Here is a 19,332-nt window from a genome sequence, read left to right on the forward strand (position 1 = left end):
TTTATCACAAGCTGAAAGAATAGTTTCTGGTATTGCTTTCAACATGGAAAGAATCTTTTCTTGGTCTTCATGCATCTCTTTCACATGTTTATAAATAGCCTTTCTAGTAGATTTGTCAAGCAAAATGTTATAATGCAAGGTATTTCAACATCTCATATAGTGACCAATATTCCTCAAATAAAGAGATAGGAAAACAGTTTCCCACATATAACTCTGAGAGTCAGTAAAGGTTTACATTCACAGTTCAAGTAGGCCAGTTATGCCGCCCAGCTGTTCTCTTACAGCTAAGTCTGTCACAGGTAATGCCAAGGTCAGAAAAGTCTTATCTAAGGTCTGAGCTTCGAACCGAGTCTCTTTTAGGAAATAACAAGTTGTAGTACCAAACTTTGCCACAAGATGTCACTGATGCCATTTAAAGATTTTTAAGTTCAAAATTTTTATAACCCTTTTTCCAATTTTATTTCTTTTTTGTAGATAAAAACAAGAGTCTCCAATAAAAATAGGAAAATTTTTGGTCCCCAAGTTTCAGGAACATATAAATCCAATTAAATTAAAGTTGTTCTTTTAATGCTTTAATTCCCCTGAGTAGTCAGTCACCACTATTCTTAGAGGGCGGGATAGAAGTTCCCTTTCCTCTCTCCTTACAGGAGGAAAGATACTTCAGGCAGCTTTTACAGGAAGAGAAAGATCCGATCTCACCCAGTTTCATCTGCATTGCTTTTGAAGTGCTTGGTGGTGAGTTTGACTTCGGTTGTCTACAGCCTAGTGATGGGCCATATTACTATGGCCAGTCTTTCCTCCACCAGTTTAGAGGGCTTCCCCGAATCAAGTGAAAGGGCTTCCGCCCTCCCGTGATCAAGTGAGGGGGTCTCCTCTTAGAGATAATAACATTCTTATATGAAGAGTTGTAGAACCTAGAAAAAAGTTCAGCATGTTGCCAAAGTCACTCGATGAATTCATGAAGCAGAAATGCTAATTTAATTTCATCGTTATATGTGGTACAAACTGATACCAACCTCAAACCAAGTCCTTAAATGATATATAAAAGCTATACTTTACTAGATGGTGAATAATTTATTCATTTATAATTATATCATTATTAAATTAACAGAAATTTTCAGTTATGTTTAAAGCAGTGGTTCTCAACCTTTTTAATGCCGCGACCCCCAACCGGTCGTAAGTCGAGGACTACTCAACCGGTCGTAAGTCGAGGACTACTCAACTGGTACAGCACCATTTGCAGAATGGGACTTTTGGCGGGCTCAGCAGAGCAGAGACAGCCTGGACAATTCCTATTGGCTTTTGAAAGCCAATAGAATAAAAAGGAGTAGCACAGCTAAGGAAAAGGGGAAAAAATGGCGGACTCCGTTGTTTGGCGACCCCCGTGAAATGGTCGTTTGACCCCAACCACTGAGAACCACTGGTTTAAAGTATATGGTTACAACCATATCTCATTTTTCAGTGGAAGGCAACTGGAGTTTATAGCATTTCTGTGCATATGACAATTCAGAGTTAACCCGTGAATTGATTGTCAGTCTCTTATATGAGTTGTCTTGGGAACACAGCAGTTGTTAGCTAGCAGATGTGATGAGGTAGAAACTCCACTTTTAAAATCAGTTCAATGCTCTCCCATAGGAGCTTTGTGGTACATGAAGCAGCCAACAACGGTTAGTTCCAAATGTTTTATCTCAAGATTGAATCCAAATTCTTATTTATTGATATGTTGTTTCCCACAAATAAACAAAGAACTGTGCAATCATGTACATGTTGAATCAAAAGTCTCATTGAATTAGGGGAGCTTACCTCTACATGAGTGCAATTAGAATTATTTCGTTAAAGAAATAAACTCTTACCAGTTGTGTAATATTTGATGCTTGGCAATATTTCTCAATTGAATTATTTCCTGGGACAAAAATTGTATATTTTTCCGATGACTCAATTTCTCTCACCAACTGATATCTCTGAAAGTTTAAAAAAACACAATTAGCAAGTTAATCAAGTCAATGAGGATTGCATGTTAAGATTGTTTTTAAATATAAGATTTTGCCAATTCCATACCTAGAAAACAGTAACAATGAATAATTAATATTAAGAATTCAGACTAAAATAAATTCACTTGATGTTTGTATCAGTAACAGGATTCAATTTGGGGTTGAATCCTCTGCACCCAGCTATTACATTATGTAAATCATTACTTGGAACAAGGTATAAACTTAGTTTATGTCTTCCACTATATCACATACTAAGATGATCTTCCTCGTCTAGCCCCTTGTAAAAGAACTCTTTAAGAGATATGGGGCAATATCTTTCGACTGAGAATTTTACCTCCAGTAGTTCTTTGAACTTCCAGAAAGAGGGCACAATGTCTAGTTGCTCCTGCAGACCAGGTGGGATCTTGACAGATGTTGGTAACAGAACCTGATCAAAAGAAAAAGTGAAATGAGGAAGGCCAATTACCTGACTTTTTTCACCCAATAATTAAAAAATAATAGCATAAATAGGATGTTATTGAGATGAGAAAAATTGAATTTTAGAAGACTCTTCTCAATACCTTGGTGACATTGTTGCTTCTGTTTAATAAAAGACCAATAAAGGAGATATGCTTAGCATTAAGCATTTAGCATTTCTTCCCCTTCCCCTTCTCAAATAACAGAAAAAACAAAGATCCAGGCCACTCTAATCAACCTACCTTTCTGATGATATAAATAGTGCTATTAATAGCGGGAATATCACCCAATACAATGCTGGCATTCTGAATAGTTATTTCCTGAAAATCAAACATATGCAGTTGTTAATTCTGAATTATTACTATTTTTTTATTTAAGAAAATTTATATGGCCATCCAACTCACTCGCAATGACTCTGGGTAGCTTATAACATTGTAAAATCAATAGAAAAATAATAAAACAATATCTCCCCAGTGACAACAATCATTTGATGGGCTCCACCCACTCTGAGGTCTCCAGGCTCATTGGCAAAACCAGGTCTTCAGGACCTTGCGAAAGACTGTCAAAATTGGGGCCAAACGTATCTCTTCAGGGATGATGTTCCACAGGGAGAGAACTACCATGAAGAAGGCTCTTCTTCTTAGTCCCCCTAGATGGACCTGCTTAGGAGAAGGGACCTGTAGCATTTCCTGCCTCCCCACTCTGGTGGGTCAGGTACACGTGATCGGGAAAAGACGGTCCTTCAAATTAGTCTATTAAAGTATGTATAACCATTCCTATTACATTTACACCAAAACACTTTTTTTGCTCTAATTGGTGTACAGAACTGACTGGGAAACCTTAATTTAGGATCACTTCTTAGATGTGGACATTTTCTAATCTGATGTCCTCTGGATTTGTCAAACTGCAGGGACTGTAATTATGGGCTATGCGTTCCAGCATATCTGGAGAACAACAGGTTAGGAAAGGCTTATCAAAAATGTTCCATTTTAATCTTGACACTTGCTACATGCCTTGGTACACACACTATAATCAACATTTTCCCAATACGAAACATGAGCTTGCAGGTTCACCTTGGTTCTACTTTCCTTGGTGCATCTTTTCTTCAGTTTAAAAGTGGGATCAGCATATTTCAATAATATCACTTTAATTTTGGTATCGGAAGTAATGTTTTTAACCTACAAGCTTACCCCATTGTTGCTCTTTATTTCCCACATGGCCTCTGGATTGAGAGTAGGGAGTTTTTGGCCAACATACTTCTTGAGTTGCTGAGTTGTGAAGGAACCCTGGAGGATATGAGACCTGATAGAATAAAAATATTAACGAAACTACAGTTGGCTGGTTAACAGCCAAGAGAACACCTTCAGTTAGATTCAGTTATGGTTAGCAAAAAAAAAAAAAAAAAAAAACCATAGCCTCCTTTAAATGTGTCAGGAGACTATTAAAAAGACAATTCATCAGCCATCTTGTCTATGGAGATTCTCAGTTGTCCAGATCTTGGTTGTCCCAAATATGTTTTTTCAAAAGGCAAGTGCATTTCCTTTGTTTTTCCTTGAAGACGTTTTGCTGTGACAGTGTAATCAAAACTGTTTTAAGGCATTTTTTTTACTGACAAAAAATAGGCAAAGCTTTGATCAACTTTGACTTTTTTAACCACCCTTTGCAGGTAGCCTTGTTGGTGTGAGATTAGGTCAAAATTTAGAATTTGTATATTAGTGCATTGTATCGATGACTGCTAATAGCTGTGCTGTTATAATTTATTGTTTGGAATATTTTTCATTTAAAAAAAATTTAAGTTCTCACTAAAAGAGAAATAAATGTTCTTTCTGCCTTCAAATCAACTTGATCTCACAACTTTTTTTCAGTGTGGACGTTTAGTAATCCATGTCGTCAAAAACCCAATAGATCCCAGAGAAAGGTTTTCGTTTGAACTGAGTGGTTTGTTATACAATTGATCCATACAATGCCTTGATCCCAAGAGATTGTTTTAAGTATCTGATAACTGAAACAGGCAAAGGAGAACGGGGACAATTGGAAAGAAGGACAAATGGGAAGAAAAGCACCATACACACAGTTTTACTTTCTTGGCATCAGCACCAACAATTATAGTGAAAAACTGTAGATAAATAAATAGAGTCCTTGATGCTTTCTGAGCTTGATTGTTTGCTTGAAGACATGTCATTACTGGACAGTGCCTGAAAATGTTATCTAGTTGAATAATGAAATATCTGCAAACAAATAATCTAGTTCAGAATGCACCTAGGATTCCACAGTTTAACCCCCAGCTACACATGTTCTCTTTTATTAAAACAACAACACGTACTTAGGCCTTTATGTCTATGAACTTACTTTTTCCGGCATCAGAAAGACTAGTTTTTTTCCATGACAGAAATGTGCTAGAGCTAGTTAGGAGGCAAAAGTCTTCAGCGTGTAACTGATTAACATCTTGTCCATTTTAAACAGCATAAAAGTTTTAATCAACTAATTAGGATCAGGGAGCTGAGCTTGTTAACTTTACAGGAAAAAGCTGTTCAGGAAGAAATACTCAAAAAGCCAGACTATTTAGACCAGGGATGGGGAACCAAGGCTCTTTTAGGACTTGTGGACTTTAACTCCAAGAATTCTGGGAGTTGAAGTCCACAAATCCTAAAAGGGCCATGATTCCCCATCCCTGATTTAGACTATATGTAAAACTATGCCTGCCAAATGGAGGACATTAGGATAAAAAAGAAGTCTTGTCCTCCTTTTGCTAGATGTCTAGTAATCTTCTTCTAAGATACACTCTAAAAATACATGCATTGTTGGGTGTGCCTGAACCTAATAAAGGTTATCTTCTCTAGTCCAAAGCCAGAAATTAAAACATCTCGAATCACTCTCATTGTTCACTATCCAATTAGAAAATGTTTTAGAGGACATTCTAAAGATAAGGAAGTTAAACTGGATATTCTTATGCATTGATATGTATGTTTGCATTCCTGTGCATTGGTAAGTATGTGTACATGAGTATACACATCTGGGTCAAGAAAAATGTTATGTAGAATTATGAATAAGGATATCTGAAAAAAGATGCACAAAGTCTGTATTTCATGTATGAGCTACAAGTACAACACAAACAGATGAAACCATGTTTTGCTAGGTGAAGTGCAGAGTTGCCCTAAGAGTTTTGTGTTCATGTGAAAGGAAACTACCTCATATTGAAAGAGTCCACCTTCTTGCATTGTCTCCCTGGAGAGACAAGTGTTTCAAATTGCAACAATGTCTAATTCTACAAGGTTACCTACCTTTTTAGATTATCACAGGTACCACACTAAAGTGTGTATCTGAATTGTTATTGAACTCTCATTCTTAAAAGCTGAAAAACTGGTATTCTATAAACGGAGGTGAATGTACTAAAAGATGTGCTGCACAGCCCATTGTAAAATCTTTGAAGCAACCCCATCATACACAAAGCCTGTCACCTGGCCTGTGGCAAAGATCATACCTGAGTAGATTTTACCAATCAAGAGAAAAATCAGGTTTAGCTATTTATACCAGTTCTGATTCTGACAAACATGGACAACAATACCTGACTAGAGATGGTAGCATATGGGACTCCAGCCAGAATTGTTTTTCAGCCTTGCTCAAATTTTGGACAGCTTCTTTCAGAGGCACCAGAACAGTCACATTGGCTCCTTTGGGCATGCTGAAGTGGGATTTCTTTTGATCAAAAAAAAGATAACATGCACGTGCATTAATGCTAGTTCCTTCTGTGCTCAGTTTAAAAGGCCTAGAATTATATATGCAGATCCAACACCAGCTTCTTCAATGAAGTCACTCAAATCAGTAGTGTCTGGTACCTCAGACTCCCAGTATTTTGTATTATAAAACTATTTTTTACCTAACTTTGTAAATCATAGTATGTAGACAATAAAGCAGCTTTAGCATCCTTTCTGGTCCAAAGACACATCTGCATGATCATCAAAAGATAGTTAACCCTTCTAGAAAGGGTTTTCTCAAATTTTAGAATTTTTTTCTCTCAAGCAAATGCCTCATTAAAATATGTGTATCTTCTGATCACCAAGAAACTTTTTCAAAAAAATACAAAAGTATTTACAGCTTTAAAATTACTCAGCAGATTGAAATATCATTGCTTTGATTCTCTAAGAAACTGCCCTAATTACGTAGGCTGAACTTCTTTATTTATAAATCAGTTGCAGTGGGCTCCTTTTTAAAACAGATTTATATGAAGTTCCGCTTAGAGAGCCTTTTCTGTCAAAAATTTTAAAAGACCATTTTTAAGATAAAATTCTTATTTTAAAATGTAGATAGATTTTTTTCTACTGATGGAACAATATGCTTAAACCCTATCAACTTTGTCTTGTTTCAGAAATGTTAAACTAGCACTCAACAATAGAAAATCCTTACCTTAATCCACTCATAAAAAGTTGAAAAGTAGTGATTCCTTACTAGCTCCTTCAAAAAGAAAAAAACAACAAATTTGTAAACCATTATTCTAGGGGGTCTTAAAGAAAAAAAGATTCATACAGCATGCTAAACAAGTTTAATTTAACAATGATTTAATTATAAACTAAGGCAATGTGCTAAGAGAAAGCTAAGCAGACCACATTGCAACTTTAATCCTACATGTAATCTAGGCAGATGATGGTTAGATGTTTGGGAACTTGCTTAGCGATCAATCTAAAAGAGAATTCTGATATTTTCCTACTATAACAGCAGAAGCTACAGGTATTCGAGTATTATAAGCCACCCAGGGCTACTTGGTAATGATATGGGTGACATATAGATTTAATAAATACATAAATGTATTGTCCTTATTTTAAATATTTATGCTTTATTTACCTTTTATATCAGACTATTCAATTTTGGCAACTTTAACCCTTGTGGATTTCAATTCTCAGAATTCCCCAGCTAGCAATACATCACTCTAATGGTACATAGTATCTTTTAAAACACAACTTATAAAAGAACAAAAGAAACAAAGGGGGATTCATCCATCCATCCATCCATCCATCCATCCATCCATCCATCCATCCATCCATCCAAAGAGCTGGACAACATTCCACTTCCAATAGCATCACTCCTTCATTCATGTTTCCTTACCTGACTTTGTTTTATTTCTGGTTTTGTATTTTTACCATTGTTAAGGACAGAGAATATCTCTGACACCAATTTAATAGCACACAATCAATTAATTTACTTATAGAATGTCTTTACCAAGAAAATAGCCTTATACTGACAACTTAATATAAAACAATAGCTGTCTTTTCCCTTTTGGCTTAAGCAAAAAACTACCTCTGAACATGGAAAGAGCATTCAGCTCTCGGAGGGAAGGCACTTTAGGCAAAGGAACTGGGGACATTGTCTTATGGCAAAGCAGCTATAGAAAAGATGGTTTGGTTCCACTTTAAGTTCCAAATCAGCAAACTTTCCCTGTATCTCTGCTTTGAACTAGCACTTTCTCAATGGTTTAATGCTACTTCAATAAAAGTAAGGGCTGGGGGGACATGATAGCAATCTTCCAATATTTAAGGGACTGCCACAAAGAAGAGGAGGTCAACTTTTGGAGAAAAGCACCTGACAGCAGGGCAAGAAGCAATGGAAACTAATCAAGGAGAGTACCAATCTAGAACCAAGGAGAAATTTCATGACAGAACAATTAATCAGTGGAATGCCTTGCCTCCAGAAGTTGCAGGTGCTTCAACAGTGGTGGTTTTAAAAAAGAGAGTGGACAACCATGTATCTGAGATGGTGTAGGGCTTTCTGTTTGAGTGGGGAGTTGGACTAGAAGATCTTGAAGTCCCTTCCAATTCTGTTACTCTGTTATTCTGTTTGCATTTAATCTGATTTTATTCTGCAAATATGGACTGGATACATTTTTTTAGCATCACATTGACACACCATAAGAAATCATTCTTGCCAACTGGGTGAACAGAGGGAGATGACCTCCTCCCTTTCTTTGCTTGCCCTATAGATGTCCTTTCCAGCAGTTTTCTTATTTCTAGTCTGGTCTAATTAAGAAGAGGTTGGACTGGGCAGGTAGGAAATTCAGGTTTCAATCCCCTCTTCAGCCATCATACCTCAACATCATACAATAATATATTCAAACTATGAATTAGTTTAAGGCTCCTAACACTGCAATACAGTGAGAAAGATCATCATCTCTCCCAAAGCTAGTCATTGTGGTTTCCGGTTTAGAATGGGAAATCTAGAAAATGCTGAACTTTTTCTTTTAATAAGGAAGCCAATGGCAGAATAGTGCTTTTTTATCTTAGAGAAATGTTCCTTGGCATATTTAAGGTCTATACTTGCTCTTTTGTTAATGGGAATGATAAGCAAAAAACTGAGTTTGAGAAGTGAAATGCTCTGCTGTGCATAAACAGAGAAGCCACTTGAGGCTTATGTTGACCCAGGACATTTGCATTGTCTGAAAGATGATCCATCAAAGAGGTCTTTCCTGGTCATATCAGAAGATGGCAGACAGAACAGAGCCACTGCCATTGAGTTATGGTCTTTGCCTGATATAAATAAATAAATCAGTTTACTGCTCCCACCTGAAAGAGAACAGAAATGCATCTTTTTACCTTCATCACATCACCGTAACATTGAATTCCATCTCCTATATATCCATCAGAGCAATGGCAAGTTTTTTCTCCAGTATTGAGAATCTGGCATACAGCCTGTTGAGTTTTAAAGAGACAATTCTCAACAATAGGAAAGCAAAGTAAAGAAAAGAAGCAGAACTCAGTGTCATCTAGATAGCATGCTAAAGGCCTAATGCAGTATGATTCAGAGTGGTATGAGGCTGGCGTGTAGTCCCAAAAATCTTAGGAATGACCCCAGGGAATATTCAAAAATTGTTACTACATTGTAAATTTTAATGGAACTGATGACAATTATTCAGTACACATCTAGAAAATAATCATATAACTACATTTTAATTAAACAAAACTGTACATGAAACAAAATCAAAGAACGTTCTTTGCTCTAGTTTCAAGAATATGCTTTGAGAAACACAACACTGCACAGTGTCCAAAGCCAGTTGTGGCCCTCAGTCCAAGTCATAGGCTAGGCTCAGGAATTCTGGGAGTCCACGAGTCATAAAAGAGCCAAGGTTGCCTATCCCTGGGCTAGGCCTTTAAAATAAAACACACATTTTAACTTCTGGGTTTCTGTGCTAAAGCAAGCCATTTTTTTTTCTACGTGCAGGCTAAACTGCTTCATATTGCTTTGTAAGAGCAGAATATTTGAATAGTTATGAATGAACGCCTCCATAGTTGCTTTTGGTCTCTTTTTTGCTCATTTTAGCTATATTCTTCAAACTGTAAAAAAAAAAAAAGCACGCTTTTGTGTTTCTTCTAATATAAGAATTTTTGCATGCAACTATGTCAAATATGTACTATTTTGTAGTTGGGTTTTTTATAATATTGTGTAAATTTTATTATTAATATAGATGGCTTATGCTTACTTTACTAAATGAACTCTCTGTTTGAAGAACTTTCCACCATTCTGAAAAGATTACAGGTTTCAGTATCAACCTAGGTTTCCCAATTCTTTGTACTGCCATTTATTGTGGCTGTTAGCCAGGGGAGCTAGAGGACAACTCATCTGAAAGGTATTAAACCAGGAAGGCTGTCCTAGATTATTCCTATGTCTTACCAGTTCGTGGCAGCCCCCATTGTCCATCATACAAGGGTCAATCCTATCACAGATGTAACCATCACCCTCATAGCCTTTCTTGCACATGCAGCTGCTCTGAAAATTGAAACAGTAGGGACATTAGAAAACTTATACTATTGGATAGGAACTAAGAAAAAGAACAAAAAGTTTTCGTTTTAACCTTTGTTTGGTAGCTTCTGGAAATGTAGGGAAAAAAATTAAAGTCTGATACTGATATCTTTGTAACTTGAAATTTTGAAATTGACCTAAATAGAAACATATTGGATTTTTCATGTGCAAGATTAGATAATGCTAGACAGTCAGTAGTCCTCAATATGTGCTTAGTTATAACTTCCAACATCCTTTCCTATGCATGTCAATATTAATAATAGTTCTATCTGAGGACACTCTTCCTCATGACAGAAGTAGATTTGGGGATCTCAGAATGATTTGCATTCATTGAGACCAGCACAGCTTTTGCTCAGAATCAGTCCCTGGGGCCTTGGACCTCCTCCCAGGACTCTGATTTAGGTTCTCCAGCACAGTCATCTACCTATGCAAATTGGTGATGGCTGCAGCATCAGAGAGAATATTATAAAGCTACATGAACCAGCCTGCTTCCTTGTAATCAAGTCTATCTTAGAATCTACTCAAATATGGTCCTACATGCCAGAATATCTTTCCAGTTGAATCAGGCTTAATAAGCACCACGTGAGTTAAAACCAACATTAGTATTCCTTGATTATCTTGCAGCTGAATCAGGTTTAACCAGGACCAGCATATGTAAGACTCTAGTATTAAATTCCATGTGAAACTAGCCTCTGGTAAGAAACAGTGTTTGCTTCTTGTGGACTTATACAGTTACTCATTCCCATAACGTAAACCTGGCCAAACATGTGTACTGTATCATCTCTGGGCTGCTTATGCCATCAAGTTTGCTTTTTTGGAATCTTAACCTAGATTTTCATAACAGTAGTTTTTAACTTCTTGACTGATTTATACTTCTATATTTTTGTGGCCATGAGTAATCCTTTGGGGGAATTAGCCCAAACAAATCTTTTCCTGGAATTGTGCAACAACCATATGATCCTAGGAAAGGGCATGGCTTCTTAAAGGAGTTACAAATTCTCACTTTTATTGTTCCATTCAATAGAGACTGAAAATGTTAAATTCTATAGCCTGCAGCCACTTTAAATATCTGATGGTGTCATATAAAAATAAAAGCCTCATCATTATTTAAAAAACTTAAGAGCCATGGATCCTTTTTAGCAAGACAGCATGGGATGACAATACTGTACCTGTCCAGGGCCAATGTAATTACAATCAGCATTGATGTGGCAGCCTCCTCTGGTCTCTGTTACACAATTGTCTATGGCAATGCAAGCTTTTCCATCCCCAGTCCAACCCCGGATACACTGACAGCTGGCTGTGCCAGGACCCGTAGTGGTACATGTAGCCTGGCAAAAAATGGAAAAACAAGATGAGAATAAAAGTAGGGCATTTCTGCGCTTTCCATTTAAGCTATGCTTGTTCATGGTATCTTGATTCTAAGCCATCTTAACAAAAGCCTGCCAGGCTGAGACATATTGGCAACAACTTGTAAGTTATTTGTTTTGCTATCACATCCTCTCATTGGATAATTACCTGTGGTTATGTCACAGGAAAGCACTTTCATAACTATAGGCAGGTGTTTGGGGATAATTCTATATGTATGACTGTGCACAGATACTCAAATACATATCTCACATGCACAACTTAAATTGTATGGACAGACAGATTCAAGATAAGCAGCTCAAACACATTCTTCTTGTCCCACAATACATTCTGTTAAAAGTTCTAAACCTCTGTTTACCAACAGTGCTGAATTAGCAGAATGGTTAAGATATTTGCTCAGAACAATGCAAGGTTGCAGTTTGATACTTGGTAGAAACAGGAGCGGGTTTTTTTAGCACATATCTTTTCTTGATTAGATTTTTTTTTCTATCTCAGCCTTTTAAAACAATAAGTCTGGGGCTTCCTGTTTTAGCAATTTTCCAGTCACTTGATATAAAAGAGTTTCACTTCCAGATCTCAGATTGCCCAACCTTTTTTTTTAACTTTCAATGGCTAGATAAGCTAGACATGATATTTGAGCATAGATATTTTTCATATTTATATTTTATTGTGTTTTAGATGAAATGTTAATATATATTGCTAGTCCATGTATGATATGCCATATGCTAAATAAATAAATAAATAAATAAATAACAAATAATACTAAAGTACCGTATATGCCGGCGTATAAGACGACTTACGGAAGCGCTAAACTCGGCGCCAAAGATGGGGGTCGTCTTATATGCCGAGTCATCTTATACGCTGGAAATACTGGTAGTTTCCGGCGTATAAGATGACGTTCTAGGAATGCGGCTGCGATAAAGACGGGGGTCGTCTTATACACCGGGTCGCCTAATACGCCGGCATATACGGTATTTTTTATCTGGATTAATCCAAAAGATAATCTAGGTTAGTAAACAAGAAAATATTGATCCACTTACATTTTCTGAACATCCCCCCCTTCCTGGCTTAGTACAGGCATCAATGGGCTTGCAGGAAAACCCATTCCCTTCATATCCATCAAGACAGACACACCTAGGAGACAGGCAGAGAGCAACTAATTAAATCTGGGGTGCCTACGAATTGCATACTCATTCAGATTAAAGTAATGCTAATTTACGACACTTAAGCCATGACATCATCATGCAAATGGTGTCATTTGCAATGTATCATTTGCACATTACATTTGCATAATGACATCATTGTGCAAATGCCATATATTGTACCAGAATTAGGTCGATTGTATGCAAATGTCCATTGAATTAAATTGAAGTTTCATCATAGTTTCTATAATGTCTGAAATAATTTAGAACAGGGGTCTCCAACCTCCGGCCTGTGGACCAGTACCAGGCCGTGGCATGCCAGCATCCAGGCTGCACAAACAAGCAAAGCCCCATCTGCGGGATTCAGGCAGCGCACAAAACCATACATCCTCCAGTCCACGGAAAAAGCTCTCGTCATGTAACTGGTTTCTGATGCCCAAAAGGTTGGGGACCTCTGATTTACAGTATCTGTATCTTTCCAATATTACGACTGGATTCATGTATTGCACTAAACCAGGGGTAGGCAACCTCGTCTCTTTTATGACTCATGGACTTCAACTCCCAGAATTCCTGAGTCAACATAGCTGACTCAGGAATTCTGGGAGTTGAAATCCACGAGTCATAAAAGAGTCGAGGTTGCCTACCCTTGCACTAAACCATGTTTTGCTTGATCAGAGTTTATTAAAACATTAGCTGGGTTCATATGATATTCTGAATTAAAAGCAATATTCTGAATTAAAAGGATATTCTAAAATATGACTTACTATGATGCAGGTATCAAGGCAATAGCTATAGTATGTTCCTTGTCATCCAAGGAACAGAACCTTTTTCTCCCCTTTCTCTCATCTAAAAAGCCAATCAGCAAAACTGTTTTTATACCAAGGGGTAAAAATAATAAAACTGGACCATCCTAAGCATTTCTACTGTAGAGGAAATCCTGTTGAACTCATAGGACCATGCTCCAAAGTAGGATGTTTAGGAACACCCAAACAGAATTAATACACTGTTCTGTTGCATTCCCTATTTTTACTAAGGTTGCTTTTCAAAGGAAGAAGGATGAACAACATTACACCATCATGCCTTTAAATTTCCATAAATTTCTTTCAGTCAAGAGATTAAATATGAATGCAAGATTTTTCAGTGGTGATTTATGCCTTTCCCCAATCAAACTAAGGACTCTGATCTCAGATGCATCCTACAAGGACTCACTTTGCAGTGTCATTCACAGTGCAGGTGGCATGGCCATGGCAGTAAAAGGTCAGAGTGTCAGATTCACATCTGTGAGTGTGTATGTCACAAAATTCACCGATGTAGCCATCTGTACACGTCCCTCTCTGGCACACACCTCTGCTTCCTGGTCTGTTGTCACAAATTCCATGGATGCAGTCACAATCTTCCATTGCAAACAGAAAAGAAAGATAAAACTTAATCATTTAAATTATAATTCTGGGATTTCTTGAACACCTTTAATGACATTTAACCTGTATAATGGCGTGGAGTTCCCTTTCTGCTTTGTTGTGCTGACTGTAAAAGACAGATGATTAGTGTAGGCTAAGATATTGCATAAAAACAGGTCACTTCTGGTCATTAGGGATGGGGGTGGCAAGTTCAATCAATCAATCAGAATAGAACTGGAAGGGAATCTGGAGGTCTTCTAGTCTAACCCCCTGCTCAAGCAGGAGACCCTATGCATTTCAGACAGTTACCTAATTGTACATTATTATTTCATTTATTTTTACTTCCAGGCAAAGGAAGCTTGTGGCGTCTTTTCCTTTTCTCTCAAGCACCAGGATAAATTTACCAGGCTTGGGTATTAAGCACCTGGATATAGAAAAGAGGATGCTATTTCTAGCTCTGCTTCAGGCAGCAAAATATCTCCACTTGTCTCAGTGCCTTCCTGCCTGATTTGTGTCTCAGACCTTCAGTGCAGTTCTCCCCGTGCTTGTTTGGGTTTGTGCAGATGTGGCAGGCAATTCCTTTGAAGCCATCGTTGCAGTTGCATTGACCATTTCCGAGAATGCCGTCATTACACTGGGGGGGGAAAATATCAGATTCCAGTGTCATGTTACAGGAGATGATTTGCTCTTTCTGTCAGCTTACTACAAGACCATTCTCCTGACCTAGTCAAGTCTCATTTATAAATGACTTCGGATCCTTAATGTAGCCATACTCTGTATATACATATTAAATTCTTTGGGGGCTGAAGTAATGACATTTGTTTTCAGTCAATTCCTTTTCTTCCCTGATCTTTGCAAAGTTCAACGGCATGCATCTGCAAGTTTCTTGCAACTATTTTCCTAATAGTGTTACTTAATACATGGCTAAGAATTCTGTGCCACTTCATAGAGCCCTGGGCTGCTGGGCAAGATCAAGGAAGCAGAATAGTTCTTAGCACTTCGATTTCTGTCCCACTTCACAGTGCTTTCTGTCCCCCCCCCCTCTAAGCGGTTTACAGAGTCAGCATATTGCCCCCAACAATCTGGACCCTCATTTTACCGACTCTCGGAAGGATGGAAGGCTGAGTCAAAAAGCTACACAGATTTCAGAAAAGCATCTCTAAGGCTTGGATTCCTTTATCTTGAAATAAGAAATCAATAAGAATGTAATAAGAATTTCTTAGCCCTGTTTACAGTGAGTTCATTGGAATGGAGTCTCCTGGAATGCTTTAAAATGCTTCTTTCAGATTTTTTTTGTCAGCTGGTAAAGTGCTATGAGATAAGCTGCTAACTGACTCGTCCATTAGTCTCTCTTGATTGCTTATATCTGCGCTATCATTTATTCTTTTCCCCTGCCTCTTATCTCTCATATACTTACACTTCCTTTGTTGTAGCATGGATTGCTATATCCACCAGGACACTGGGTGCAGGAAGGACCAAAAAACCCTTTGCAGCATCCAGGTTTCTTTTAAATAAATACACAAGAGCAAAAAAAAAGTCTTCAATGTGCCATTCTTCTTCCTTTATCAAGGTATAGCTACACCCTCCCCTCCCCTCCCCCCTCCCCCTCCCCCCAGAGAGCAACCCAAGGGAAGTCTCAAAGGTGCCTTTTCAACAGGCAACTGGATTTCCTTTGTTTTTCCTTGAAGTCGTTTCACTTCTCATCCAGTTCTGGCAGGATGGTTGGATGGATGGAAGGATTAGTTTTGATGGGGTGGGGGGAATGGAAGAATTGTATTCTTTTGCAGTCATTTAATGATTAGCACTCTCTCTGAGAGCCATTGAGGCCACTTGGGGGTTTTATCTGTGCCCTCAAGGTCACCTGAATCAGAGTGCAAATGAGTGTGGAACCTTCATGGAACTGCTGAAAGAACTATGTTGTAGACAGGAGATAGGTGGTGTCTTATCTCATGAATAAGAAATATGATTCTTCCATTCCCCCACCATCCTGTTGGAACTAATCTTTCCATTGCCCTCACCATCCTGCCAAAACTGATGAAGCTTCTTGGATGAGTAGTGAAAAGTCTTCAAGGAAAAACAAAGAAAGTCCAGCTGCCTTTTGAAAAGGCACCTTTGAGACCACCGTGACCTGGATAACTGAGAACTTCCATAGACATTCAACTCAAGGGAAGACAAATATTGGTTTTGCCTTTCTTTATTTTGCCTTAATAAAGAGGCCCAGATCTTTTAACAAGGTGAGTTATGTAACAAATGGATCTTTTATTTGGGCAGGAAGGAGAACAAGTGAGTATTGACCCAGAGTCATTCTCTGGTACTCCCTAAATCTTTGAACTAAAAACAAAATGCAAGGCAAAATGCAAGGCAGCTATCCCAAATTCTTTGACAATACCTCATACACACCATATGGTCAAGATGATGGTTGTAATGGTACAATTGAAACTCTGCCCATTTCCACTGCGCAATGCACACCCTGCAGACACCCCTGATCTATGGGGGAAGGAGGGGAGAACTTCCTTTTGCTATTTCTTGTATGAATATAGGTGATGTTGTGAGAGAAAGGAAGTGTGTGCGCATTTAAGTTCACACTGGGATCTTTATATATCCAAAGCAACTTCAGCCACACAAAATAGAAAGAGGTGAACAAACCTAGGGAAGTCTTTAATCTTTGTATAAGTATTTTAAAATACTTAATGCTTATGTGGCAAACTAGTTACAAATGGTAAATAGGAAAGCATCCAGATTTAGGCAAGGTATCTACAGAATAAATTTTGGAATGAGGGAAACATGGCATTTCATAATAAGTGTTCCCTGCTGGGTATCTCATACTTACCACTTCAGTCAGATTGCAATATTGTTGGCAACCCTTTCTCAGAACATTCAAACCAAGTGGATCATGAATATAAACACACTCTGTTGAAAAAGCCTTGTCTTCCTTTTGGAAGCAAAACAAATTACAATTAAAATAGCATGATTCATATATATATTCCATGTTTTTACATAGGTTCCATCATCTTTTGCTAGCCAATAAATGTTCATGGAGAGGCAAAGTTATAAGGAAAGCTACAAACAGCTAAAGCCAAGAAAGTTCCCCCTCTAACAGGCAAGAGAAATCATGCTTTTCAAGATACCTCTCTGGTTTACCTCACAAAGAGATAGAACAGTGATGGTGAACCTTTCAGAGACTGAGTGCCCAAACTGCAACCTAAAACCCATTTATTTATCGCAAAGTGCCAGGGCTGCATCCCTGGGGGGCCAACGCTGCTTGCTCTCTCACTTCCTGCCCTGTCGCTTCCAAATGCCATGTGCTCACTACTCTGGCAAACTCTGATGGGGCAATGGCACGTGTGCCCACAGAGAGGGCTCTGAGTGCCGCCTCTGGCACGCGTGCCATAGGTTCGCCACCACTGAGAAAGAACAAGGAAGACATAACAGAAATTGTGTTGCAAGCAAGGTTTTTTTTGTTGGTTTTTTTTGTTTTTTGATTAGGAGCCAACACATCACAAGGTAGTCATCTATTCTGGACAGAGATGGGGAAGAAGGCAGATATCATTCTGGATGCAATTTTAGAGAATGTTGGAGAATTCTACTGTAAATTCACTTATTTCAGCAAAACAATATTATAGAAGAACAGAGCTTTCAGCATAATTTTGTATTCTGCTTTTTAATACACAATTTCAGAAAACCTTGTATAAAAACTCTCTCTTTTTCTTTTTTAAGCAAGGAGCACTTCAAGGACTAACCAGGGCTTGTTCTAAAGAACTGAAATATCTAAAATGTAAGCAGCAGTCAATTCACGGTTAAAAATGTCCCATAGAATAGTATTTTGCAGGTACAATGGCTCTAAGAAATATGTATTTGCAGCTTCGGCAGCATACAAGCTTGCTCGGTTGTTCTAATGTAAATCATCTTTGATACTGTTGAAGTACAACCAGCATTATAACAATTCATGATAAATCCTTGGAAATCACCATTGTCTCAATTGCTATAATCAACCCGCTGTTCCAGAACTGACAGAAAAGCTAGAACAGCAATTGCAAGAGGACTGAAATTTAACAGCTAAACATGAACAAACAAAAAGCAGTTCAAATAACTGGAGTCCTTCCAGCTGACGCCAGCCAAAGCAGACCTTTTCAAGCCTATATTAATTTGACCTCAAAGATGTCAATGCAGAAGAAAGGCTGATTCTGCCCTGTACTGATTTTGATCAACTTTTTATTTCCTTCCTGGTTTGTTTATATAATGCTGGGTAACTGCTGAACATATGTCTCCTATTTAGAATTATATTTGAAAGGGCTGACTTCACCAAAGTATCAAAATCTGGAAGGTTTCAAGGCTGCAAGTAGAAATCATGATAGCTAATATTCATGCTATTTATTAGCATTATTATTAGCATTAACGTTTCCCATGACAGGGTCACAAAATACAGCAGCCCATGCACAGCACAATCATCATACAGAAAAATCAGTGCCAGTTACCATAGTTTTGCTCCCAGGAGGACAAATGCTGCTATTAAGGAGCTTACAATCCACACAAGAACCCTGTAATAAAAGCCAAGGATAAGAAGCAATTAATTGATTGATTAATAGATTTTTTAAAAATGTTGTGTTGCTAAGCTTATAGCTGCCATCACAGCTGCCAGACTGAAGAAAGATATTCTGCAGATTATGCATAAGCAAAATTAATTTAAAACAGAATTACATGATCATCTATTCCCCTCCCATGCTGAACATAAAGATAACATAGACTGATATGTTATTTCATAGACATCTTCATTGTTCTGCTCAGTGATAAATCCATGAAAAATCCCCCGTCATCACAGAAAACATGCATCTACTGTAAGAAAAAATTGCAATATGGTCCATTCAGGAATTTTATTGAGTTCTTGTGTTCTCTGATTTATTGAATTCATGTGTTCTCTGATCTGCACATGCTTTATTACAGGGTTACATTACACCATCAATATTAGTCTGGTAATAAACCATCTGCAGGAAAACAACCTGCAAAGCACACAAAAACTCAACTTATTAACCCTCAGCTACATAGATTCTCTAATATTGGAAGGAATTTTATTTCTGCCGCTTATCAGCTGTTTTAATTGACTTTTTAATTTAAATAAAAAAACTGGTTGCTGGGGGATGAGAAATACGATCATCAAGCCATCTCTTGCTTTGCTGGATAAATTGAAGGCTTTGTAGC

General features: G+C 37.8%; 1 protein-coding gene across 2 annotated transcripts in view; it reads right to left on the reverse strand.

The window, feature by feature from the left end:
* STAB1 (stabilin 1) overlaps positions 1 to 19,332 on the reverse strand; it is a 119,382-nt gene that overhangs the window by 54,088 nt on the left and 45,962 nt on the right. For both annotated transcript variants that reach the window (XM_039353898.1, XM_039353900.1), the window contains exons 19-33: positions 18,612 to 18,674; positions 16,967 to 17,068; positions 15,554 to 15,640; positions 14,659 to 14,770; positions 13,949 to 14,132; positions 12,638 to 12,731; positions 11,402 to 11,560; positions 10,104 to 10,199; positions 9,029 to 9,124; positions 6,852 to 6,899; positions 6,013 to 6,143; positions 3,638 to 3,749; positions 2,690 to 2,767; positions 2,326 to 2,418; positions 1,854 to 1,961 (exon numbers count right to left, since the gene is read on the reverse strand). In XM_039353898.1, coding sequence (XP_039209832.1) covers positions 1,854 to 1,961; positions 2,326 to 2,418; positions 2,690 to 2,767; positions 3,638 to 3,749; positions 6,013 to 6,143; positions 6,852 to 6,899; positions 9,029 to 9,124; positions 10,104 to 10,199; positions 11,402 to 11,560; positions 12,638 to 12,731; positions 13,949 to 14,132; positions 14,659 to 14,770; positions 15,554 to 15,640; positions 16,967 to 17,068; positions 18,612 to 18,674 — 1,563 coding nt within the window. The remainder of the gene's footprint in view (positions 1 to 1,853; positions 1,962 to 2,325; positions 2,419 to 2,689; positions 2,768 to 3,637; positions 3,750 to 6,012; positions 6,144 to 6,851; positions 6,900 to 9,028; positions 9,125 to 10,103; positions 10,200 to 11,401; positions 11,561 to 12,637; positions 12,732 to 13,948; positions 14,133 to 14,658; positions 14,771 to 15,553; positions 15,641 to 16,966; positions 17,069 to 18,611; positions 18,675 to 19,332) is intronic.

The sequence above is a fragment of the Crotalus tigris genome, unplaced genomic scaffold (genome assembly GCF_016545835.1).
Source record: "Crotalus tigris isolate CLP2741 ecotype Arizona unplaced genomic scaffold, ASM1654583v1 scf7180000018537.1059022, whole genome shotgun sequence".
Classification (NCBI taxonomy): domain Eukaryota; kingdom Metazoa; phylum Chordata; class Lepidosauria; order Squamata; family Viperidae; genus Crotalus; species Crotalus tigris.